Source organism: Nyctibius grandis, chromosome 18 (genome assembly GCF_013368605.1).
Source record: "Nyctibius grandis isolate bNycGra1 chromosome 18, bNycGra1.pri, whole genome shotgun sequence".
NCBI classification, from domain to species: domain Eukaryota; kingdom Metazoa; phylum Chordata; class Aves; order Nyctibiiformes; family Nyctibiidae; genus Nyctibius; species Nyctibius grandis.
In genome coordinates this window covers 4,311,023-4,338,918 of record NC_090675.1, presented here as the reverse complement: position 1 = coordinate 4,338,918, position 27,896 = coordinate 4,311,023, and the positions used below count along the sequence as shown (strand labels likewise).

The 27,896-nt window shown below is 40.7% G+C and overlaps 1 protein-coding gene across 1 annotated transcript; it reads right to left on the bottom strand.

The window, feature by feature from the left end:
* Positions 1-3,305: 3,305 nt before the first annotated feature.
* LOC137672016 (protein spinster homolog 3-like) lies at positions 3,306-26,321 on the bottom strand. The gene is made up of 11 exons (XM_068415959.1): positions 26,114-26,321; positions 23,277-23,342; positions 22,677-22,813; positions 21,992-22,143; positions 21,031-21,097; positions 19,897-20,087; positions 17,794-17,946; positions 14,624-14,813; positions 11,357-11,422; positions 3,920-4,018; positions 3,306-3,473 (listed from the first exon to the last, which is right to left on the bottom strand). The coding sequence occupies exons 1-11, from the start codon at positions 26,319-26,321 to the stop codon at positions 3,306-3,308; spliced, it is 1,497 nt and encodes a 498-aa protein (XP_068272060.1).
* Positions 26,322-27,896: the final 1,575 nt, after the last annotated feature.

Sequence of the window (27,896 nt, the reverse complement as noted above, 5' to 3'; positions counted from 1 at the left end):
AACAAAGGGCCAAAGAAAAATAATTCCCCTGTTCAGGAGCTTACCATACACTTCCCATTGAATTATCCTAAATTACCCAGATTAATCTGAGGGACAACTAAGTGAGACTGCTGGCTTGCAGAGGCCTTTGTGGTAAAAATCAGATCATGAACATAATTTTCTAGGGTAAGATATTCCTTAAACACTATCTAGCTGCCATTAACCACCCTCTAAGTGAACCATCTCTAGTGATTCCTAATCCCAAAAGCAGGCCAATATGTTTACTATCAAAAGAACTGGATTGCTTAACCAGCATTTTTCATCAACCACCTCTCCTCCTCACCTCTGGGCTCATACCCACACACCTCTCTTCCATCATACCATGAGGCTGTCTTCCTGCAATGCTCTTAAAAATCAGAGATGGGGAGTCCATGATCCGCATTTTATTCTATTACTGGATGAATCCACAAGAGTTATCCAAATGGGATGAAGAAAGATCTTTTCACTTGGTTTTACTGAGGAAATATTCTCAGCAAGAACTCAGGTGTCCTTTTTCACTTCATGTCCTCTTTTGCTACAGCTCTGTCTGCTCCCAGCTCTGACATACCAGATCCAGTGACATCTCCTCTGCGGTGGGTTAATACACACAGAGAACAAGTTCATTTACTGAAAATGTGAACTATAAAGGCAAAAAGCTACGAAGAAGCTCATAGTTGCAACATCTACCAGATGGAAGATTAAGAATCTTGTGATTCTATTACTGATCCTCAGAGCTCTGTAAATCCAAGCTCAACACTTTTCATATATCAGAATTCCTTATAAAATGAATTCTTTACCAAACCCAAATCATTACCTCATACCAATATCCCCAGACAATTTCAGAATTAGGCTGTATATAATACACATAATATATTGTGTACAAGAGACCTGATGCACAATGCAGATCTTCACGGCAGTAGGCTTATATGCAGCTTCGGAGAAATTTTGATAAAATACTAAGGAAGGATCTGGCACTGTGGTCACCAGAAAATATCACAGAATTAAACAAAATCAAAATAATTTTATGGCCTCAAATACTGACGTGCACTTGTCACAGAACTCTTGCATCAGTTTCTGGGCATAAAGTGATGTAAGAGTAACTGGTATCTGGTGAAGGTACTGCTGTAGGATATATCGCATTGGTGAATTTCACGTCATCTCAGAATTCAGCTTTTCGACAAAGCAGCTGTTTCCCAGAGCCACGAGGCTACCGTCAAACAGCCCATGTGGTACAGTAACAGCGTACCAGATGAATCTCAGGCTCTTGCAAGTCCAACCTCCAGCGTGCAGTGAGTTGAGAAGGCCTTAAAGAATGTTTTTAGACCTCCCAAATTCATCCTACAACGAGGCATTGGTGCAAAGGGAATTATTCTCCCTCTAGCTGGAAGACAAATGCTACAAAATTCACCAGGTCTGACGAATATAATAAGAGGTTTCAATCCAAACATTGCTACCAGGCAGCTTAAAAAATAGCCTGAAAAATGTTAAGACAAGTGCTTAGGACCTCTACAAGCTGATGCATCCATATCGAATAGTAGAAGTCCCTCGTTGGGCATAGGTTGTCTGCCACCACATGAATTTCCAAAAAGTCAGTGGTATCATGGCTTTGGCTAGTCTTTACAACCAGAAAAAGTTGCTCAGTCTTTCAGAATACCATTTTTTATTTTAAAGACAATTATTACACTCCGAGTATCACAAAAAAGTTTCTCTGTTATTTCCCATAATGTCATAAGCTCTGGCCAAATTTCACTACCTGGGTTTAAGCCAGGTTTCAGAACAAATTTTTAAAAAAATCAGGAGAGAGAAGGAGAAACAAAAACCTGCAATTGCTAAATTATGCTATTTATAATGACATTCGATATCCACAGTCGTTACAGGAATATTGTGCTTTATGATCCTTATGATTTACTGGGAGAATCAGGCAAGATTCAGAATACTTCACAATTCACTTGCTAGTATCTTCCTCAGGCTTTGGCTTTAAGGTGCTGCTGAGAACACCATCATCTCAAACAATGAAAGTTGGCCACACTAATCATGTCCTGTTTGGCACCTGGCATGATATTATGACAATAGATACCACATCCAAAGTCTTATGCACTTTAGAAGATAAGAGCTCAAATGGGTAGTTAGATTTAAGCGGTTTTACAGCTCCTACTGTTCACTCACGAGAGGAGGCACTTACCCAAAGCCTGAGGATATGCTGAAGAGCCTCAGAGGATTTTAAAGAGGCTGTTAACATATTACACATAAAATGATCACAACCCTCCACTCTTGAATCTGACACTGACTTTTGATAGTTTCTGCTTCTCTTGGTCATTTCAGATGACTGAAAACAGTTTGTACTATCTACATTTTCCAAATTCCACAGACAAATCTTATCCTGCTGAGAATTCTTAGGCCTCCCTTCCTCATTTCCATGAGACATTCTGCCTTAAATGCTACTGTCTTGTTTAGGTTCGCAGTCGTGCCTGTGACAGCTCCATACATTACCTTCTGGAGCTCCCCAGCGCCACAGAACACTCGTGCCTGTTTTGCAGATGGGGGAGGGCTGCCATATGCCAATGCAGTAGCAATTTTTGACTCACAGGCAAAAGCATCCAAAAAAGTCAGTATGCAGGATTTTCTGCCATATGGAGGAATTGTTATTTGGCCTTTTCTCTAGCTGTATCTCATTAAGCAAAAAGGAAAGAAAAAGGGGAGGACGTTCTTTTCTTCCTTCCAAATCTTGCCCAGAGTTCATCATCATTTGAAAGACAGCATTCATTTCTGGTACCTAGAAAACCAAGTCAGAGCAGAAGGAAGTTGTAAGAATCTAGGTGGCTGAGGACAGTGTTCTGTCCAATTCAACAGGTTTTCTTTTAAGTCTTTTACACTTTGAATATGACTTCTTTCAGGGAAGAGGGGGAAGTATTACAGAGAGCTAGGACTGGTTCTACTGGGCTCAGAAAGACTGGAGTAGAAAAAGAACTGCACCTTCCATGAAGTCTGTAATGGTGCATTCCAGTAAAGCTATTTTATTACCTCCATAGTCTGCAGCATTTTGAAGGTGTCACTAATAGCACTTCCCCGATCCTTGTGTGTTCTGCAGTTGGTTTTGCTCAATATGGAAGGTTTGTTTAGCTGAGACTTTGCTAGGATTTTGCCTTTATTTTTTTATAGAAGCTAACGTGGTATTAACACAATGCAGACATTTGTGTTTTAATTTTACAGAGCCAATATCACAGCTAGTGTACAAACAGGAAAGCAATCAGACACAGGTTTAAAAGTTACAAAGATATATAGAAACCTCAAAGCTGCTCTGCTTCCTTACGATCCTCCTCAATGTAGAAAGATGTCAGGAGGAAAAAGCTTCCTCCAAACACACCAATAAAAGCACACACGATGAAGCTGTACTGCATGCTCCAGAAACTCCACTGGAATGAGTGAGCATTCTTGGCCTGGATAGCATTGGAGATCTAGGGAGTGAACAAGGCTGCCATTAATCTGGGATAACACCATCCTCCTCTTTTGGTTTAAGCAGACTGAAAACTTCTCACAAACTTAGTGGAAAGTGCTTAAATCCAAGCACAATACCCATGACACTGTCTTTGCAAAAATGTGTATTTTCAAAAATTCATGAGTTTGCAAATTTAAAATCAAAATACATTTCTACACACTGCATGGGATTACTCACACCTATAGGTATAGGATTATATTCTACATACCTGCAGTGTCACAGGACCAGAAGTTGCATGCAAGTAAAAATGTTTAGAATGTCTTTGTGTATTCTAGTATCAAGGCCACCAACTTGAATAATTTCTATTTTTGGATCAGGAAGTGCCTACAATTCTGTGAGTGTCTGTTTTTCAGTTTCTAAAAGTTTCACCCTAAAGAAAGCTCAATAAGCAGAGAATTCACTTACAATCCCAATGAGGTATGGGCTGCCTGCATCTCCCAGCAAATGGCTCACCAAAATCTGCAGGGCAATAGCTGTAGACTGGCGTCTCGGTGTCACAACGTACTGAAACAAAACACAACCCACAAGAGAACGAATATTAACCGAGTGAACCTCAGGAATGGCCAACTACTTACATAACATCCTAGAGAGACAAATATGCTTATTTTTATGTATTTCATATTCAAACACTGTTGACAAGTTTGAAGACAGAGAAGTTATTCTGAGCAAAAGAGTACGCTGGACGTTTTGTTGAGGAAAAAAAAAAATCATTCGAGAAAGTGACAACCAAGGGGGAATGACAATAAAGTAGGAAAACCATGACTCCCCTGCCTCCATTCGTAGGCTCATAGCAGCTTGTACAGATTCGCTTGGCCATGCAACTAACAGAAAAGTCCAGCCAGTAACCCGTGCAGTTGTACTGGCTTACTTACCAATACGGAGAGTCAGCACTGACAGCCTGTGAGAAAAATCTCTTATGACACTGTATCAGCAGACATGGGCTAGACTGCTGGGGGGAAACGGGGGTACCTGGAACCCGAAGTAGCTGCCACAGCTATAAAGGCTGTCAGCTGAGACCTTGCAGACCACGTGAAGACAGAGGAAGGGGACCCAACCTGGCAGACCAGAAGGTGGCTGATGGTGCTTTGAAGGCAGAAGTTTGCTGCTTGTAACTGGATAGCAGCTGAGATATAGCTATTCTAGTAACAATACCTCAAAATGATTATGCTTTTGAGTGCACGCAGTTTAAATAACAAGTTGGAGAAGATGCGGCGCACATCCAGAACAAGGCAAAGCTTCACAGAGCTTTGAACTATTTTTTAAAATGAAATACAGTCATTTTGGGGTAATAAGGGCTTTATGTCTGTGCTACTGAAGATCAACTGTGCCTGAAGTACAGCAGGATTCTATATAATTTGTATCTCTCTCTTTCAATAATACATTTACACAAAAAAGCATTCACAGTCAGAATGAGACAGAAGCAATTTTAAACCTTCATACCTTTGTTTTCCAACCACTTGCTTATATCAGAGACAAAATGCTTAATACTCTCCCACTCCTCTATACCCCAACTTGATTTTTTTTGGAAACTGATCTGAACATCACTTAGGGTGTCTCAAACACTAATTAATAGGGTGAGTGGTGTTTTACCAAGAGACAAACTCAAGGTATATAACCTATTGTGGCTCTATAGCTGCCTTCAAAGAAACAGTGATATGCATGACAAGTTGGGTTTAGAAGGAAGAAAGAGATACTTCTCTCACATTTAACTTAGAGTTTTATTATCATTCTTTGTGTTTAAAGAGGCCTCAGAATATTGGATAAAAAATATTTACCTACCACTAAGATGTAGCTATATCACAATAGCACCATCAATGTCACATCTTTAGGGTGGGTGGAACTCCATTAATGGACATTAAAACAGGTGGGTAAGGAAGCAACATTGTCCAAGACACCAAGGTTAATTACTCTTGTGAGAATAAGAGCAAAAAAAATACTTCAGTGCCACATGTAGTCAGGACCTATACACAGCAGTAAGTTACAGCATTTTAACTATACTGAAACTACAAATCCATAGCACAGATGCAGAAACAGGAAGGACAACAAGCTGTGTTCATGTAACGGTTTGCATCCAGGGGTGGATTGACAGAGGATTCTGTAGCACTGTGTTCCTTTCTCTCTTGCAGCCCTCCATTGCAGGATCTAGCATGACATACAGTCTTGGTATGAAGATTGGAGCACATATAGAATCAAAACACCTAAAAAATGTTATTTTGATAAAAACCCATTCATAGAATAAACTACAAGATGTAAATCATGCATTAAGTATCATACCACGCTTTTTCCATTGCTATGGTGTTCATGTTGTATGTCTCTCTCACAAACCTATTTCTACTATTTTCTCTCATATTTGACAAGATGTGTGTGCTGCAGAGTCTTCCCCTAAAATGCAGCTCCTCTGGGGAGTGCCAATTTGGATAATTTTTCTCAAAGTCACCTATTTTCACAAGGCCTGTATGAAGTCAGGTCTTCCTGAGGTGTCTAACTCTTCATCAAACTTGGTTGAAATCCATGGTTTTGAAACTTAAAGAGAAAGCAGACACAGACTGTAGTAAGTCTTGTTTCCTTAGGAAGTGAGGCTATGAATCCCATTTAGATTTAACAGAACATTTGATTTAAAATGAGAAAGAAAGTAGACAGATTTCCCTCAACACAATTAGCAAAAATTATAGCCAACTTGGCTGTCTGTCCTCTTATCTCTGCCTAGTAAACCCTTCTTGTAGCCAGGGTTTTTTAAGCAGTAACATGCCTTACACCCTGCTCGAATGCCAGAAATGCAGCAGTGAGCAGTGATGTCCTTTTTTTCTACAGCCAAATTTCCTCTGTCCATAGAGGGAGTTTCTCAAGAGCTCGTGTAACTCATTCTACTCAGCAGGAGCCTTTCGGTCCTGCTTACCCCATACCGCAACCAGTTTCAGTAAAGAACCCGTCCACCTCGGCAGTGCCCCTCTTAGCCAGAAATGGCCACAAACTTGGATACACCCATCACTCAACATCTTAAAGCAGCACCTCTGCACCCAGTAAGAGTACTCTATACAATGCAGTTTTATTAAAAGACACAACCTCCTTCCTTGCTTTGTACACATACAGCTAGCTTGTAAACCTTTCCATTCCCGTTCTCTCCAATGTAGGTATTTCTAACCATGGATGGAACATTTATTTTTCATTAGGAATATTCCGATAGAGTGCTCCAACAATGATAAATATTAAAACAGGGATGTCTTGGAGATCCCTTCAGAGTTAGAGAAAACCACTTTAATGTCTTGTTGGCATAACACTGCATCCATCCCCTGACAGTGTAAGAACAGAGTCACATGAGATTGGCTGATCTGGAAGCTGAAATCCTTGTCATCCGTGGGATGAAGGAACAGTCCAACAGCTCCTCCTCACTGTGGTCATGGCACACTTTGGCCTAGACTGAGGGCATGCAGGCTACCCAAGTTTTGTTTTCTCAGAACCTGTCTGGAGTACCAGCTGAGCATCTGCACTTTGGGAACAGGCTCTCATACAGAAAGAGAGAAAGAAACTGCAGTAGAAAACTCTGAGCTTGGGAAGTAGACCTTGCTATGACAGACTGTACTAGACTGGAGACTGTCAGTTCTTGGCTCTCCAGGGATAACATGTCATCTGTCCTAGATTCAGATTTCTTTTCTTTTTTGATAATCACAGGCTGTGTTTAAGAAATACAAATCAAATATTGTTATGCACCTAATATACTGTGGGCATTGCAGGCATGAGAAAAGAGAAATGCACTTTTGCGCTCTCAGTGCTGTGCACCAGTTCCTTACCACATTTATTTAATATCTCTTATCTGTAACTACAAGAGACACAGGGAACAAAGCTGTAACGAGAAAAATGGAAGAGAAGGATAGGACATTTCCTATAGCTACGAGGCTCATACAAACTCTGCCTGTGCAGGTTCTTCTGCGCAACGGAAACCGTATGCGAGAGCTCAAGGCACTGTAGGATGCACTAGGAAAAGAAGAAACCAAACACTCCCACACACAGGGACATTGAAATAGCCATAGCATCCTGCCTGTCCCCAGTGACTGCCCAGTTACCCACACCATGTCAACAATGCAGATGACATCCTACACACTGTCATCTCCTAGGAGATCCCAGCCAGATGCCTTGACAGATAAGCAGGGTGCCCCAAACAGACACAGTTTGCAAACCCTGTCGTGCTGTCTCTGGAGGTTTTAGAGATCCTCCTGCAGACTGTGTGACAGAGATGACAGCTAAAAAAGCAGATGGAACAGACAGGCTGGGAAACGCTCCTGTACCTCCCAGGGCAATTCCAAACAAAGACAGGGACATGTTGGTAGCCTTCCCAAACCCCATATTAGCTTCCAGTTCCAGCATCTCCTATGCTATTAGCTGCCAAAACCCTAAAAGACAGAGTCCCATTACCTCACAGATGGCAAACATATTTCATAAGGGACGCTCCACGTACAGCCTCCCAGTAAGCCAGCGTATTGTCAGCAAGGCCACTACAGCACTTCTCCAATTGCACATTATGACTGCAGGCGTACAGTAGATACCTTCATGTTTACAGCTGAATAAGAGGCACAAAGGTTGCTACATGCAATGCATCCTGATGTGTTAGCCACAAAGGAAGAAAGTCCTTATCATTCAGTCAGCATCTTCCTTTGTCTTCAGCTCCACAGGTCACAGGATAAATGAATTCCTAGCTACATTGTCTGGCTAGTAGTGCCATGTGGGAAGAAAGAAAAGTAATTTTCATGGCAAAATAAGAACATGCATTAGCAAATCCAGCCACATTATCAGAAATCCTCCCAGTTCACACGGGAAACAATGCAAAAAGAGAAATTACTGTCGTTATCGATGGCACCCTTCAGTCAATGTAACAGCAGTAATACACTGAACCCACGGGTTTTCAGCAGGATGAAACACAACTCCCAAATAAGATTGCCACTGACTGAGCAAATATCCACAAATTCAGCTGAATTCCATCATTTTTCTCATAAAACAATTAGTTACATTTAGAATTCAACAGATCCAACCCAAAGCACATTCATGGTAATACGCTGAATGTCTGCTCTCAGGGGGAACACACCACTACAGAGCTCTGCTCCGCCAAGCTTTTCACCTTCCCACTTGTTGCCAATTGATGCAATATTGCTTGTACCTAAACACAGAAGTTTCTAAAATAAATACAAGTGAAGGGTGTCAGTCACTCGGGAGACAAGAACTTCCTCCTTCAAAGAAAAGTAATTTGAGAAACTTTTAAAAAAAAAAAAACCCTTCAATGGTGCCTCAACTGATGTAAAAAGAATAGTAACTGTAATAGGACTTGGTTCTGTTGCAAAAAAGAAGTGATTTCAAAATAAACAGAAATAGAAGCTAATAAAATATTTTATTTTGGACCAGTGATAGTTTTTCTGCACCTGTTCACTGCTTCAAGGCAACAGCTCTTGTCTCATAGGATAATTGTTTCTCAAAATTTGAGAGTCAAAGAAGAACCAAAACCTTCTTGCTGCTGGTTGAGGTTTCAAGCAGGCAACCAATTCACTAATGCTGACTGCAACTTTTTTTTTAATTAAAATTCCAGAGTGCAGAAAACTAACATGTAAGAGAGCAGTATCATGAAAGAGTAACTTGAGAACATAAGGCAATAGTCAATAGCAGCAGTGCTTTGTTGAAGCACTATGAAATATAAGTTGTTTCATTCCTTCTTCTCAATCAGAATGTAAAGAAAGATTCTTCAAGCTATGAAGTGTGAGGATAAACAGACTCATGTCAGCAAGGCAAGGTCAAGTCAGTGGAAGGAAGGTTCTACAGTGCTTCACAGCTAGTCCCTGCTGTCACTAGATGGTGCTCAGCATTTAGCTATACACTTTCACATCCTTTTACATGGAAGACTGTAACAGAGATACTTTTATCTCTGCTCAGCTTTTCTACCACTTGTTTTTAGTTAGCTGTTAGGAACACCAAGCAAGTTGTATATCTGAGCAACTAAGACCATAGTGACAGCAACCACAGTTGTAAATTTTCAATTCCTGTGGTAGCAAGCAATGATGACAGCCTTGTAGGCAACTGTGTTCCACATGAGCCACAGGCTGCACGTTTTTTTTTTACTGTCCTAGACTCTCGTGACATGTTATTGTGCATCACTGCATGTTTTACTACATATTAATGCATTCACTGTGGTTCTTATATGAAAGATTTATGACAGTGGAGCTTGCAGTAGCAATCTGCAAATACACTTGAGCTCCCTTAGAATGAAAAACTATTACATAAAATGGAAGATGCTCATGTGACTCTTGCTTAGGCTCTCTTCAGCTACTGGTTTTCCATCATTAGCCTGAGGGTGGGAAAGAGTCAGAGATTTCTGTTCTGCTTTGCCCTTTCCTCTGTGTCTTCTCTCACTTGTCCTGATGGCTTTACACAATTTCCTTACTTTACCTTCTATCAGTACCAACTGCATCAGCATTTTGGTTGTGCCATACTTGTCTCAACACTCTGTCTCTCAGGTAGCATCCTGCTTGAAATGCTTGGGTTATAGTCACACCCACCGTTCTGCAACACAGTGATCCCACAGAAGAAGATTCTCCAAAGTAGAGAGTCTGGGTCTCATTTGTGATACAGTACTCTACTCTTTGTAGAAATGGATAGTGCCAATTTAAATGCTTTGTCTTATGCCTAGGGGTAGCAACAAAAGGATTGTCAATCATTTCATATAGCTCTGGCTCTGGTACTTAAATCAGCTTTATGCAGTCTGATGACTAGATATGAACAAGGTAGACCATTTCCTTTCCTATTTGACTGATAAACTATATTCAGCTTGTTCATACTATGGATTTCAAAAAAAAAAGTCATATAAATACTTCATAAGACTGTGATGATCTGCATAGTTCAGTGATAGTAACAACAATATTTGTCCCATGTTTTACACAAACACTGATTAGTGACCGTGGAGCTACAGCATGAACCAAAGGTTGCCAAATTTTCCCTTTGAGTAAAAACTCAAGTCCATTAAAAAATTACTAACCCTAAAAGCCTTTGCAATGATAAAAAGAACTAGCTGCTCATTGATACCTAGACTAACTGTGCCACAAGATGTGTGCTTTTCACATCACTCCTTTCTAAAGAAAGTTACTGATGAGAGAACTCAAATGAAATAATGCACTGCTATTCTTCAGGCTTTTGGTGTCAGTCCTGGAATCCCCAAGAGTCTCATAAGCATCGCTGCTTGCCTAACACTTTGGCAGTGTAGCATCACTTATGAATTTGACTTGCAAGTGCTGGAATTTATCTGCACTCTATTCTGGAATAAGGGAACTTGCTAATAGTTCACAGAATGATGAACTGTACTGGATTCACTAACTCTAGTTTACAGAATATTGACTTTCCCTCCTTTGGATCATCTTTTCAGACGTTTGGAGCACAAATAGAAAATCTCTGATTATAGACAGAAAGCGACCTTCTTCCTGATGCAGACCATCTCCTGGCATACATCCAACAACACAGAGCTGTACAGAAAATCCAAACTAGTGGGGGTACCAGCAGCACTAGATAGTTCCACTTGCATGAGTTTCACCCAAATCACTACATCTCCCTTCTGGGCTTACAGTGAGCTTGGACTACTGCACCACCACACCTATATTGTTACTGGCATCTTTGCCCAGCAGCACATTGTGGCACATGATTACATCCCTAACGTTAGCAGGGTACCAGTAAGGGTATTCTTAGTAGGAGTTCATTCATCTCTTCCTAGAAGGCAGGAGTCCTTCTGGCCACCAAGATGCAGGCTTATGAACAATATTATGTTGAGAAAAGCTGAAAAATTCGAAATAAGGAAATAGTTTCACAAGCACTTACCAACAGTATGTCTGTCACAACAGCCCAGTTTACAGATAAAAACAGTTCTCCAAATGCAATAAAAATCTGCAAAAAAGAAGAAAACAGTGGCTATACACGCTGCATTTACCTTCTTTATTGTGAAGATGAAGGCAGGCTCACTGACTACACTTATCTATGTAAGAGTTGTTGTACACACACATCTACTTCTAAATTAAACATCTCTGTCTATGCTTACAAACACTAACTTCACCTTAAAAAGGGGAAAAGCAACCAGAGAAGGTATGTGGGTTGCTTTGTGTCACAAAACCTCAGCAGAAGAACCAAAACAGGAAATATATATCACCCTCCCAAATAAACTGTAATGAACTGCTGAACCCAAGAAAAGGAAAGTAAGAGCCTGTGAAGAGAATCTCCCTTTGCTTGAGTTTCCAAATGAAACCAACCGAACAACTTTAAGAGTACAAGTACTCTAAAGGCTCCTTCAGAGAGAGAACTTCCAAAATGAAACGGACTCCAAGAGACAGGCAGCCTCAAAGCCTTGGTGCCCCGTGGGAATTCCCTAATTCATCACAGATGGAGACCCAGCCATGGGGAAAAGGGGTAGGGCCCCCAACAGTTCTTACAGCTGTGGTCTTAAAAAATATTAACCCTTTCAGCCAGCCCTGGACATAGATTTGAGCAGGCCATACAGACTAATCGATACTTGAGGAAAGCATTACAGCTACTTTTTTAACAGACAACACTTAAAAGTTGGTCTCAAAAGGATACAACCAGAATAATGTCCCAAATGTTAAGAGGGTTTTGCTTTGCAGATGACTGTTTACATTCATACCTAGCTAATATGAAGAGAATCAGTGTCAGCGCCAAACACACATCCTGCTTTTAAACAGTCACATGCCTCAACAACAAAATAGGGCATCAGTATGGCTGGACCATATGTGATCAATGATTTCTGTGTGTTTAAAAAGAACCACACCAGGCAAGTATATCAGAGACAAGGGCTGCAGAATGCTTCCTTCGAAGGCAAGTTGCAGGTCAAGACTGCATCCTCATACAGCATTACCATCAAAGATAAGTCTGTTTTGATAAGATAAGTCTAAGTTACCACAACACCAAATATTGTCCAAGGTTCCCAGTCACAGGGTTCAGTTACGACTTTCCAAAGCACCTGCTGCACTGAAGAAAGCAGTGCAGGTCTTTTGTCTTGTTTTGGAGACAGGAACAGATTTAGACAGAGCCTCCTCTGAGATAACAAAGCCAGGTAATTTTTCTGTCTTTTCAAAGGTAGTCTTCGAAATCAAGAACTAAGTGTCCAGGAAGAGGAGAAAAATCTCATGGTATTTCAGTCCATCTGCCCCAAAAGAAACCCTGCCATATTTCCATGTTAACTTGAGAATTCTTCTGCTTTGAAACATTTCTTCCAGCCTTGGCCACAGCTGATTAAGCCTGACTTGTTCCCTTTCATTATCCACTCAAGACAGTGGAAAGCACCATACGGAAAATACTGTAATTGCAGCTGATGCACGGATGCTTTTTTGCTTCAGTAACTTCCCCACTGTGAAGTGATGAGACAGGTTTGCTAACGTCAGTGTGCCCGAGTAAGTGACTGGAAAGCCAGTTTCCTGCTAGTGTCCTACCCAAATGGAAGATTTGTTTCAGTGGGATCTTCAAATTAGATGCACCAGCTGGCAAGCCACTCCAATTCTCACACCAGTATGACTAGTGTCAGATCTCGTTTACAAAGCAAGGAGAGGCACGGCTGGTGCCAGAGAGGGCAATAGTTAAGCAGCTGTAGTGGTAAAAGTACTAGAAGAATCAGGGGCTTAGATCACGTACAATTTATTACCACCACACACTGTGGATGTTACATGTTGGAATGCCTGAATCAAGCACATCAAGCAAAAGACAAAATGGCAAAGTCTCTGGTTAAAAGACCAACTGGTTTGCCCATAAGAAACTTAAGGAACGCAGTTATCCATATCGCAGTTCAGAATTTCCTCCCAGATAACACACTCATAGAAAACAGAATGCTGTTTGCAAGGAGAGAAACATTTTACACAGATTTCTTTTTATCAGTCCTAATAAAAGGTATAATTTGGTGATTCAAAACCAATATATTGATTCATTCATCTAACACAGACTGGTAAATGAAACTGTTGTTCTCCACCTTTAATGACAAAAAAAAGAACTGAAGAACATATTCAGAGTGGGATTATGTAGGAACCTGAGAAGCAGAAAAAGAAAATGGCTAATTCCTTTGGCACTCAGATCTCCACTCTTGAATCTAAAAATAATCTTCGATTTCACATTTTGCTTTGTGTACACACGCTCAGACATGCAAATCCATTTGTTTTTTCCCTTTCCACAGGAATACACATTCCTGAGCAGTCAAAAGGAAAAACTCTTTGAATAACTGTTATTCTTAGAAGCAAAAAAAAAAAAAAAAAGCAAAATACCCTTTTGGGGAGAACTGTTGATTACTGTAATTTACTTTACTTGGATCTTATTTATGTTAATCATGGTAGTTGTGGCTACAGAGTCACAGGAAAAAACCTTGGAGTCTTTCCCTAGCTGTTACCAGATTATAGTCAAAATAAGGTTTACATTTAGTTCTCTCTCATGGGGAGTTTTTGGAACTATTCATCATTCCTAGTAAGCTTCTGTTTTTCCCTTTACTGAGAACAGAATTTAAGTGATTTATACTTCAGTTTGCATTGCCAAAAGCTTGACTTTGAAGATCAGCTAGTGGTTTGGGGCTTTGAAGGTGATGGCTAAATTATTCTTAGCAAGAGCTATGCGTATTGTACAGTCACAAGTACACCAATCTTTAAGTATTCAGAGAGCAAAAATAAATAAGAATACTAGATTAGTCACACAGCATTAAAAATTAATATAAGATTGAGACTTCCTTTAACTACATTCTTGGATAAGGGACACTCTAGCTTCATGCAGCTAACTACACAGGCTTATTATTTTCTTCTTTAGTGTGGGTGGACTCGGTAGGTCCCGAGGCCCACTTTACAATGCTCTGCCTGCCCTTTTTACTGGGCCAAGTAACACACAATGCAGCTCCCACAGGACACACTGCAGCTGCAGGCGGTATTAGAGCAACATGCACAGTGCTTAGCTGGCAGGCCACCGTGTTGCAAGTCACTGAAACCTCTTAATGGACTAGCAGATTGCAGAGAATTCTGAAAAAGCCACCCCTCTCCTCCTCCTCCCCCTTCCCTCTCTCCCCAGGATCCCAGAAGACATTTTGCTAATGACAGACAGATTGGCACTTACAAAAGTGGAAAGGATGTTCGTCTCGGCCACCATCAGAGCTATGTAGAGGCACAGAGCAGAAATGAACATGCTTGTTGCACAGATTAGAGGATCAGCTTTATTGTTTATCTTCCGTAATCTTCTTGCAGCTTCTGCCCCAGCAATGACACCCAAGATTCCCGTCCCGATGGTGATGCCTCCAAATATTAGGCTGGTGACAAAGCAAAGGATTCACTTGAGCAAAGCAAGACCATACTGTGGAAAAAAAATGGTGTTAGCTTATACCTTTAGTTTTAGAGGAATCTTTAATAGGGAACTTGAATTTTATTTCACTTGATCTAACCCCCCCGCTCCTTCTGAATGGATTTAATCCCAAGGCTCAATTGAAGCTATGCCTCCACAACTGGAGCAGATATTTTCCCGTTTACAGAGCAGGTGTTATGTACCCATGCTTAAGAAGGACTCTTCTCAGTATGACCTGGCTTGGACATCCAATGATTTAGAGGAGACACAGTCATCTTGGTTACCCTGTGAACCAATCTACTCAGTCATCCCTAAAACACAGATAGAATAACTCTGCATCACAGTCTGCTGTCTTGAAAGAGATCCTATCACATGGAATTGTATACATCTAAATTATAACCCTCTAGTTAGCACAGCTGAGATGAGTCACTTCTCTGACTATGGGGAACATCTACCACTTCCCATAAGTAGTGGGAGGTCCACATAGTATTTTCTGAACACAGAATTTCAAATGCCACTCAGCTTTGTGTGTCTGCAAATGCAAATGTGTTCTCCAGGACTGACAAGTTCATGTTTTAAAAGTATATTTTGAATAGCTTAGAAGATTCAGCTTCCAAAGGGACTTCCATATATGCTTTTCTCTCTGTCCCAAATGAGATCCTAATGACAAAGTCTCTTGCAATGAGACCAGTGGTGCCACTGATTGTTTAATGCATCATAATTCTCCTGAGGCAAACGGGGACAGAAGCATTGTGTTCTGAGCACAAGTGCTTCTAAATATTTCAGAGTGCTACATGGTAAGTTCTGTACATTTTCCTAAGCTTTCTCTGACTGCAAAGCAAAGTAATCAGCTAGGATATGATCTATTCCTTTAAACTACAGTGCATCTACTTTATAATTTCTTTCTGCCTGATTAGGAAGAACTCAATAATTCTACAAGAAAAAAAGTATTGCTATACAAGGTAACAAACTTTAAGCATATTTGTACTCTCCCTGTAAGTTCTTCATGATTCCAGTCCAGCACTCACTATAGCTTGACAGTGACAATATAGATTGTCACTAGGCAGAATAACTATCTTAGAGATTTATCTGGGAAAGACAAGTTCCAAGGTGACATTAGTTGATTGAAGCATTCATGGAATTGTGTCGAGAAGATTCACGTGTTGTAAACTGCAGTTGAAATAAACTTACAGCTGGAAGAAAAGGGAATTGCCCAAACCAAATCCAAGCACAGTTCAATTGACAGGGAGTAGGAAAGTACAGAAGCCTAGTCCTGGGGAAAGGCTGCCACAGGATCTTTTAGGGTCTGAGAATGCTCACTTATCTGTCTGGTCTGTTCAAAAGTGTCTGTACAAAGACCTGAATAAAAACTTCATACTGCCTATTTATTTACCTTGAAAGGATTGAGACCTGAGTCAGCTGTGGTGCCATTTGAATTTGTGTTTCCAGGGAGTGCAAGTGACACAGCCCTGACCCCCAAACAAAGCCTGCAACTGCCGAACAGAGAGCGGAAAATGTCCTTAAATTATCCCAGGGCAGGTCTGGGAATGTGCAGCTCAGGTCTTCCAGCACCATCAGCTACAGGTCTGACATGGTTGTTTATATTATGTTTCTTTACATCCCCTTGGAATAACAGTCTAAAACCAGCCTTATGCTGCTTCTGGCACTAGCTTATGCCAAGGTTATTTTTAAAGCATCCTGTAAGAAGCAGTACACGAGGTTAAACTATCAATCAGGTACTCTATTATCCTTCCCTGAAGACCATGTCTGCTCAAGCAACACTACTGTGGAATAACAATTCAGAAGGTGGATTAGAACAAAACAAAACATAGGCTAACACCTTCAGCTTAATAAAGGAAGTATTTAAACTGTATATGTGAACAGATACAGCTGGCTGAACAGTTTAAACTGTTCAGCTTCCCTTCTCTGCCTACCCTGAGCCAGACTCCTGAGTTCACTCCCTTCCTCAGCATTATTTGCTATAATGTACCAATGGTGGCATCCATGGAAGGGCAATTCCATTTCCCACTGCAGTACTTGTGGATGACTGTTCAGTCCATCTGGTTACACTACAACTCAGAAACCACTTTTGAGCTGACTTGCTTATTCCATTTCCAGAAGAAAGGCAGGGACACTTGTATGGAGACCACTGGCAGGGAGTCAGCACATAGAAGTGCCCCAGTGCTCACTGTTATTGAGGGCAGCCATGAAGACTCAAGGGAAACACCAAATACGTTTTTCTATTCTAGGTAACACACTGTAAGGAAAAAAATTCTCTTCCTAGCTGGGGAAAAGTGATCTCCAAGAAGTTGTATTATGATTACTTCAAAGTCCTCTCCTGTTGTAAATTCCCCTTGCCCATCCAACATTTAATACTTATTCATGAATCTTTATTGGTCTGGACAGTCTCTCTAAGTGGAGCTCTGCTGGCAGTTACTCACAAGAGCAAATTATCCAGTTTTGATGTAGTGATATGATACTAGATCAAATTCATCAAGCTTGCTTTATGCTGGGAGTCACAATGACCTCGCCAACACGGCAGGAGGTTTAGAACCAGACTAACAAGAAGGTAATAGGGAAGTTACAAAAACACAGGATCTAAACATACTTAAATGGGTATTTAAGTAGCTCGGGGTGCACAGTCGATCATCAATTGAAGTCTGCTTGCTAAAGCTGCTCCTTTCCCTGCAAGTGTTCCTGTTACTGCTCCTTTCCACTTTGCTTAAATAGGGCTGGCAGCATCTTTCCAGTGAACTGAGTGATTATGAACAAACAAACCAATAGGAGCGTCTCTGCACACCTGGAAGCAGCTTAGTCTAACATTCACACCCAACTGCCTTCACAAGAAGTGTTCACAGTCACATCCTATCTTCTGCCTTTGGAAACAAACTGTGACTTAGCACTGTGTAGTGTTTCCAAGTGTGTTTCCGCAGTCGTGAGCACCTCACCTGTTAGATGAGCTGCATGATTCCTGGAGGCATGGTGATACAATGCCCTGGACAACCTGAGCCCTGTAAAGAAACAGCGGTACCCACATTCCCAGGGCTCCAGTAACGAAGGCCATGGCAGTCAGACCCAGTGAGGACCAGACAAAACTCCAACTGAAAGTCAAGAGAAAAATGAGAGATACTAGAAAGAACGGGGTGTGAGGAAAAAGGGAAAGCCGCCCTGCAATATTCAGGATTTCAAGCAATAACAAAACAATTCACTCAGACCTCTTATAATCAAAATGCACTCCCTTGAAGATATGAATTTTGACGAGGCTTTATCTACGAACTTCAACAGTAAAGTACTAACTAGAGCAAAGAGTATGACCTACTGATTTCATGTTAGATCCCAGTCCTTGCCTCTTGCAGATTTCATTGCCAACTTTTGCTAAAACAATTGCTGTGAAATTTTTGATAGCAGAACTACAACAGTAAGAGAGTGGGCAAGAATTTAATGGCTTAGCAGCTAAATGAAAGTGTTCTATGTGCAAGTTTAAATGCCTCAGGATGGTTTAAAGTTGTTTTTGTAACAAATATAAATGAGAGTAACATCTGGGTCTTCCAAACTGTTAAAATGCAGCAGCTGAAGCACTCCTTAACTCTACCTAAGTAAAAGAGACTCTCAGTCTGCACAGAGTTTTCAGACAAAAGGAGAAGCATTTTTAAAAACTGCCCAGACCTTGTCTCCTTCCTACCCCATTCTAGGAGAAAAAGAACTTTTACTGGTCTCTTTCTAGTTAATAGTTTAGGAGAAAGTCCCCTTTGAGGTCAATAGGGAGGTATGAAACCTGAAGACTAAATAAAAGTGCTGCAAATGATCAGGTGACCACCAGACTAGAGGATTTGTTAAGATATGAATCTAATTCTTCATCTTCTAAAGATAAAGGGCTATTGGACTTGATTAAAAGTGGAACCACCTGGGTTTTGGCAGTATGTCCTTATGCTTTGGAAATGGACTGCTACAGGAAAAGAAAATTAAAATCTATTTTTACAACATTGCTGGAGGTTGCAAGGAACGTCTTTGTAGGAAAGCAACTTTGACATTAGTCTAGTTGTTGAAATGTCCAAAAGGTTCACTTTTGATTCAGGAAAGTTCGTTTTTTATTCATTTCAGACTGTACTGCCTACAAATTGCAATCCAAACTGGATCTCTAATGTACTTGCTGTTCTAGGTGCAAACAGGATGAAAATTTAATCGTCAATTAGAAAACGCTGGATCCTCTAGAAGAGGAACACTCCAGAGACAGACAAGGTCCCAGGAAAGCAAGTCTTTAGGTAAAAGCATTTGCTCAGGGCCCCAGGGAAGCAGCCTGCAGGCACAGGCAGTGCGGAGCTGGCGCAGGTGCACAGCGGCACCTGCTGTTATCAAACCCAGTCCAGCTCTTCCTCCCTGCCCCGGCAAGGGCCTTCACCGACTGCAGGGTGACAGGAGGGAGAAAACTCCTCCAATCACTATTTGATTTAGTCAAGTCTGCCCATCGGGGCAGCTGGTGTCAACTTTAATTTTTGTGTTGTTAAAAGGAAGAGATCATCTGCCAGCCACAGGTTAGCTGGTCAAAACACATGTACAATTACTTTGTAAACCATATTGAGGTGCTACAGCCTCTGACCTCTTGTATCAGAGGCACAGCAGGCTCACAAATCCCATATAAAGACTGCCTGAGACATGCTGATCCAAGCTTCCTCACGCAGTAAGAGTTACAGATAAAGTTATACCTGCAAAATATGCACTTTTACCAGTCTAGCTTACCCTATGCATTAAAGCAAGAGGGAAGGGGAAACTCAGTAGAAAGTAGAGTTGGATTTACATAGGAGCACACCGCCATCATAACTTTGCCTCCTCCCCCCTCCTCAAAATGAGAGGATCGCAGAAGCAAAGAAATTTTTGATCTCGTGTAGCATTCCTGTAGAAGAGTGGAAGAAAGATTTTTAATAACGATGTTTCAATCATCTTCTATGCAGCACATGATAGAAGGGAGCTGAGTGGGATTTGGTGGTTGTATTTCTAATAATGGAACGGTTGTTCCTCAATGGAGGGAACCTTTGTTGCTAAAAATCACTTACTTCTTGGCAAGTGATATGACATCTTGACACCAAGTAGTCTTGGCAGTTCTCTGTACACCTGGTTTCTCAGCTGCTACTCGTATTGTGCCAGAGATGCTCAGTGCTCTGTGTGCTGCTGTCCTCCTCTGGATCCTGTGAGGGACCAGTAGAATCAGAAGAACCAGGGCTAGACCTCCCATGCAAGGAGTTATCTGTAGACACAGGCCTGGTTAGATCAAGGATACCTTTTTTCTTATAGAGAAAACTCCACAGCAATTCAAATCCAGTGTTAGAATTACGTATCGGAGAATCGCAGATATGTTCAGAAATAGATACTACTTGCTGTTTGTAGCTCATATTTGTAAAGAGGAGGAGTGACTTTGGTGATTTATGGTGACTTTGGAAGAAAGATAATAGATCCTCCCTCCCCATCATACAGATACGTGATCACTCCCTCTGATTTTGGAGAAAAACATGGGAAGAAAGAAAACTGTACCGTAGTACTCTGGCCACAAATGCCAGAATCGCTGATGCAGTCATCAGTGTTATCTGAATAACATCAGACTTATTTCAGTAAATATTCTTCCCCACACATCCTGTACTTGCTAGTTAAATTTACAGATAAGTGAGGAGGATCTGACAAAGTACTTCCAAAGCACTAGGTGTTCATTATGGAAAGATATTGTGATGACATGACCAGAACAGAAGAGTTTTTCTTCTTGAAACCCTCAATTAATAGAAGCTGTTCCCAACAGCATTTTAGAAAACATTCTCTCTATATTTTCCTGAAGAATTATACTGGTGCTACCAGTATAATGATCATTTTACCTTCAGTTTCCTCTGTTTGAGGAGGTCTTGGTGCACTGACAATCATTTCAAGTGTGTCCTCAGGTAAGAGGAACATCAGCACCTGCCCTGGCTGCTGTACAATTTCACCTATGCCTGCTTTCATTCTGCAAGAGCTAGGCATAAATCTTCCACTTGTCCTGCTGGAAGAGTTCTCATAAACACCAAGTTCATGACCAGTCAGACAGTAGAAAGCCCTTCCACTGCTCACTTCTTTTAACACAATGAGCACAGGTAATCCAAACCCCAGTGGTGATTCTGATTTTACAGTGAACGGCTCAGCCCCATGAGTGAAAGCAAATAACTCACCCTGAATGCCCAGTGCCAGTCACCTGTGACTTCTGCCATGCCGGCTGCTAGGACATAACCAAGACCACTGTAAGCAACAGAAACGAATAATCAGTAGGCACCAGTGAATTCTTGCTGGCTGAAATGACATGTCTTACCAGCTAAGGAGAGCACAGAGAAGTATTCTGTCATAGTTTTCAGAACAGACAAACAGAAACAACCCTCATGGTGTATGCTAGTCTACTCGCCAGCCAGTATTAAACAGAGTCTAACCTCCTCAGAGCAGACTTGGGATGGTGGCAATAATGTCCCAGATTCCCCCTGGAATGCATATTCTGTAGAATGACACTGCAAAGCCAGATCAGACAGCCCATAAAGCAGTTTATTAGTTACTCTTTTCTGTGCTAGCCACGTGAATTAAGCCCTGCAGGAATTCCTTTAGTTTTAGTCCACCTTTTGGGCCTAGCCTTGGCTGCCTGCTCTAATAAAGAGTATGCCTCCAAACCACTTAAGCCCTTCTCCACCTCTGCTTCAGACACAATGTCAATTTAACTAAAGGAGGAGAGAGAAGTGCCAATTCTTCCCTTGAAAGACATTTAATGGAGGGTTCTTGAAAAAATTTGTCAAGCAAACAAATATCTGAAAGTTTTTGTCTTCCAAAACCCTGAAATAAATTACCTACCCCCATGGATATATTTATTTTAGAATTGATTCAATATTTTATTCAAAGCCTACTGGTTTTCAGAGTTCAGATCCTCCCTAAAAAAATGTGGTTTAAAAAAGCAAATTTTTCTTCAAGGTAAATACAGAAATGAGCCTAACAAGCTCTACTTAAACATACTAAGCAAGTGACAAATCCTTTTGCAAAAGCCAATACAGATATACATCAAAATGTGTCTAATCAGGCTCAGGGTATATTGCATTGCAGGCATGGTCAGACAGAATTTCAAAAGGCGGATCAGTTACTAGCAAGAAAACCAACCTTCCCACTGGAATGAAGATATAGAAGATAGATAACATTGTGGTCCTTTTTCCTTCCTCAAACAGGTCTGCAATGATGGTAGGTGCTATTGTGGAATAACTGGCCGTGCCAATGCCAACTAGTCCTCGTGAAGAAAAGAATATCCAGTAGTACTGCAGGCAAAAGACATATTATAGTCCAAAAAAGCCCATGCAAGAAAGCAAGCTTACTACTAAAGAGGTGTATTTTAGTGCATCAAATGTACCAGAGGAAATAAGAATTCAACTGCCTTTTGCACACATCTGAATTCCCTCCACTCACACCTGCTGCCCTCACTTCCCGCTGCTGTGCTTGCTACTTTCTGCACAGTAGTGACTTCTTAAGAGTGACACCCAGAGGGAATTACAGGATAGGGCTGATAGAGCACAAGCTTGCTAAACAAGCTGCTACACTGCAAGGTCATAATCAACAAACATTTGGGACAAAAATAAGATCCCATCAATTCCAACAGTAATGTGTGGGTTCTCTACTGCCTAGGCTGGACTCCACTATCCCATAAAGCATTCCTGCACAAAGTCCATTTAGTCCAGGCTTAGGGACAGTGCTCACTGATAGCTTTTCCAAATGTGATCAGAGAAGGACTCTATCAATTCCTGCAAGGCACATACAGATTACTTTCACAGTATCCTCTAAAAAAGCAACATACCGATTCACTGATGAATGAACTGCCTAACGTTACACCAGACCAGAAGAAAATACCAGCTCCAAGGATGATTTTCCTATTGTACCGGTCACCGAGGTATCCAAAGATGGGGGCAGCCAGCATGTAACACAAGATGAAGACTGGAAATCCAAGAAGCAAAGACAATATTGGTCAAATTATTTTTATCACACATACTCCTCACCCCTCAGACAAACTCAGGTTATTTTTTAGGGCAGAGGTTAAAGGCAGGCTGAGTTTGTAGAACTCGTAGGGAGATTGATATTTAGAAAAAGATAAATGCAGATTCAAAAAAAATTATACAAAAATAAAACATGTGTGAATTGCTCAAGTTCTGTATTTCTTGAGAAATTCCTTCATCTTTTGTGATTCACATACTGTGAGATTTTTGAAGGACTCAACTCCAGTCTTCCCTGAACCAAAGACTTTCAGTTTTACATTACAGTCAGCCTGCCCACAAGTGGAAGTGAGCAATACCACACACGAGCAGGAACTAGAAGAAATAAGTAACTAGACTGTGTTTTAGGAACAGACCACATAGACACAAGGCAAAGTAAACTACCTCAGCTTAAGAGATTTTATTACCTGTTTGCAGTAGACCTGTATCCCCATCGCTAAGCTTGAAGTATTTCTGTATATCTAACAGGATCCCTGCAACAGAGTCAGACACTGAATGACAGCAAAATACCCTGCTCATTCCTTGTAATTCTGTTCTTTTGCCAACTCAAAGATTTATTTCAAGAACTGCAGCAAAATTAGCTTACTAGTTTACATGTAAACCACGACTCTACCACAAGCACCGACACACAGATAATTACAAATTCTTATCACTATAGATAAAATTAATGATCTTGCACGATATAGGTTTTATGAGAGTCAGTTTACCCACTATTCCAATCACAACTGTTCTGTTTCTTTTGCACCATTAGTACATAAGCACATAAACAGTTTACAGTTCAAAGTTTAATGGACACAATGTGGAACAAAACGGTGGCAAAGTTTTGCTGCCAGGAGATTGCTATCTTCATATAGCTCATCCTAAAATTTGGAATATCCAGTTGGTATAAAGCGAAATCCATGCTCTCCCACAGTCCCGTGGCTGTGGCATAATCAGTCTCCTCGCTATTTACTGATGTGACTTGAAGTCTGTGTAGATCAAGGTCTAGCCTAACAGCAGCACCAGAGCTTTTACAGCTGTTTCTCAATAACTCTTGAACATATTCTCCATTTAGGGTTTTCCTGATGGTCTGAGAAGTTTAAGTCAGGGACTTCATTCAAACATTTTGCATCATTAAAACAGGACAACCAATTCTACCTATTCTTTCTGGTAGCCAATTAGCAACACACAGAAATACTGTATTACAGGAACTTCAGTTCTGTACTAATAAGAGTGTTAGCTGTGATTTGTTTTAAATACAAGACTCTAACTGAGCCACAACTTCATCTCAAACTAACTTTCACGCTGAGCACCATTAAAACGTTATCCCAGATACATAACTGAAATAACTGGCCTGATCAGTTATTGGCAAACCACAAAGCATTGATCTGAAAAGCTTGGAACAGGGTAACAGACCAGAGGGCCAAAAGTCTGCATGATCACCATTTTTAACAAACTAGAGACTCAGTTGCAGCAGACAATTAAGTGGAAGAGCTTGTTTTCTGTGTGAAGATTGATGCAAACTCTGCCAAAGCCTGTGAGCAAAACTGCCTGGAAACCACAACTTCATAACTGCCACCAGCTTACTTTTAAACAAACACTTAAGCCTCTCCTTCACTTGCCTGTTAACTTATATTTAACAATATGTTCATACATATGGACAGCCAGACTCAAAAGCATTGATGCAAGAATTCTGCAGTGTAGCTGAATTCTAGCAGATGAACAGTATATTGCTGTGGTATAAACTGCAATTTCCAGATTTCCCTCATGGCCCAAGAGGTCATAGAGTTAACTAAAAAGTGCTTTAGTCATATATTGTAATTAAAGTAGATGTTTGATATTTCAAAGGCCTGAACACTACCCCAACCTCTGCTCTTGAATTCTTAGATGTCCCTGAAGGCACCTCACCCACAAGAAACTGAGCGTGTTAACACGTAGGCAAGCTTTAGTTCACAGGCCTTCTTGACAATTTTAAGCTCTTAGCATGTACAGGAGCCAAAGAATAGTTCAAAGCCTGGAATGAGCCAAGTGACTGCTTGCACCTAATACAGCCAAGTGCATCCCAGTTCTTGCTCGAAGATATTTTCATCCTTTCCTGTCCCCTGCCCTTCTCCAAGGAAAGTTACTCGACAATAGAACAAATACAGTGAAGCTTTTCACTAACAGTCTTGCAGTATCATCCAGCATGCACTCCTACTTGTTTCCTTCCCTCTTATATGTGTAGTTAAGAAGTATTCAAAAGAAAAAACTTAAACTCCTAAATCCACTAGCCGCTCAATTTTTAAAGATACTGATCGAATGTCTTAAATTTCTGAGTGGTCTAAGCAGTAAAAGTAATTAGTTTGTGCACTAACACTAGACATGAAGTCCAGATTTAACAATCCATTCTTTGGGTTTTTCTGAGGTTTTAAAACATTTATGATTTCCAGGCCACACAGAAGAAAAATGTAGCAAGCTCACAACAAGCATTTCCTCCTAATGTATAAAATTAGATCCCTGGAAGCATGGCAGATGCTTAGGAGTGATGCTAAACAGAAGAATTTAAACATTGATTTCTCACCAGTTTACTAGAAGCAATGCTTTGCTGTTCGTGGCTAGGTCAAAAAAACCCCTCACATTTTGGAAGAAGGATATTATTTACTAGAAACCAACTTATAAATTTGGTAGGTGATGCTTAGGGAAGTGGGTCTCTGTTCTCTTTACACAATCATGTTACACTCTTCATTGCAGAAATCACACAGTTTGCAGCAGATCATGAGGAAGTTAAGCCTCGCCTAAACAAACTTGCACAAAGATAACATAATTTTTGTACTTTTAATGGGGGGAATGGCATCACTATTCTTCAGATAAAGGAATGCCATATCTAATCGACTAGATCCAAAGAAGGCCTGGTAAGCTGCTGTATACAATAAAGGGAACATCTGTAGAATCCAGACCCAAAAATAGACTAGTTGCTCTGTACGCTAAAGTCTGTTTATAAGAGACTTACATGTAAAAACATGAATCTTAAGCATTTAACAGATGTGATTTTTATAAGCATTCTACTAACCATTAATAACTAATACATCATTTATTGGTCTTTCAAGATTTATAACTGGAAGTTTCATTAAGAGTATGACCAGCAGGCTAAAGCAGGTAAGTGAGAAAGATTACAAAGACATAAAGCATATCCTTACTTTAGAAAACACTTGTAACTTACAGAGTAAGCAGAGCTGTTGAGAACTTCCGATTTCTTTTTCCTTAGAAGGAGAAAATAGGTTCTTACCTGGTACAATGAACCAATCCATGAAATTTATTAAATTCCCATAGCACAGCACAGCAGCTATCAGGTAATGTCTCTTTGCCGGACCGTTCCCTGACACAGACACAAATGGACCTTGTCTCCCATGTGCTGCAGTGGCTCCGTAATTCTGCTCCTCAGGAGGCGGCTGGGACCGCAAGCCTGTGTTTTCATGCGCACCGGGGTTTTGCATATTTCCCAGCGCAGAAAGTCACCATAGATTATGAAGTGTTTCCTTCGCACACCAAGCTACAAGTCAATTTTGTGTTCAGGCTATGAGGAACCTCAATCACTACAGTCATTTCCGGCAACGAAGCCCAGCCACTAAAAACTGAAATTAGATGTTCCTTGCAGTAGGAAGAACTTTACAAAGAAAGAAGCTGCAGTCCTGTGTTTTTGCAAAAGCAAAAGTGCTGAAGTGCTGTACCTTGAAGACAAGGAAAAGTAAATGTAAACTTAAGCAAAAAAGGTCTCTGAGGTGCCAGAGCTAAAAATAGCCTTTCTAGAGAAGAGAGGGAAATTAAAAAAAAAAGAGAAGCTAGTTTGCTAGAACAGGTACCTATCTTTGACTTGAGTCTTCCTTTATCACAGAGTTCTTGTGCAACTTTGGACAAGTTATTTGCTTTCTCTGCACCTCAGATCTTTATTCCTGCCACATACACCCTCCCCGGCCTTTAAAATAGAGCTACTTAGCCTTGTCCCTGCCACCTGACCAGTCACTTGTCCCTGTCACTGCCCATTGGCTTTGCACTGGCCAGATCTACCCCCAGAACAAAATCCTTTCCAATAAGATCCTGAGCTTTTAGGTCAAATCAGTAATTTAAGCAGAAGACTCATACTCCAGACTACTTGATGGTTTTAAGTTTTTTTTGGGGGGGGGAGAGAATACCAAACAAACAAAAAACCCCACCTCAACCCAGAATGCTACAGTAAGCAGAGAAAGGGAGATGGAAACAAAACCACTATTAATTCTTCCAGCATCAGTTTTCCTATTATATTAATTATTTTTTAGAAACATGACTAGTCACATGTCTTTGGAGCCATTTTGTGGATTACCACCTTCAGAAGGTAATTTATTTTTTGCACCCTGTTAAGGAAGTTTAAAGTGAAAATTAACAGTAAAGTGTAAGAGTTCAAGAGTGAAGCAGCTCCATGGAATGAGTACTGGTCACAGTTTATGACTCATGCATGAAGACAAAAAAAACCCCACCATAGACTCTTAAGTACTGTGTGTTTCATACTTCAGACTAAACTGAAAAACAAAATAGCACCTAGTATTCTTGGCCGTTTTGTAAAATCCAGACTCCTTTACTTTTGTGTGCTCAACACTGTAGTATTTCATTCTGTCTTCACTTCATGAAGATCTAGTTCTTCATGAACCAGAAGGCATGTTTAATATAATCAGGGGTAAGCCTATATTATTTCAAGAGGGGTTTTTTTTTGGTAAAATCTTAGCTCTTAACTTTCTAAAGCAGGATTTAGATACAGATTACAGGCATCTCTCCCCATTCCTGCTCAAGGGAGCTCCACATCAGCTTGTGTCTGAAAACATTTCCAAGTGTGCCAACTTACTATCAGGAAGAAATTTTTGCTCTCTATTCGGTATTATCACTACTACCTTTTTCTCTGCTGTAGACTATAGAACCTTCACTGAGTAAAGGTCACATCATCTATGCATCCCACTGCTTTATTAAACCAATTAAGTCAAGAGCTGACTATACTGGGGAGCAATAAAGAATCTGCACAGTTTTGTAGAGATTAAAAACTT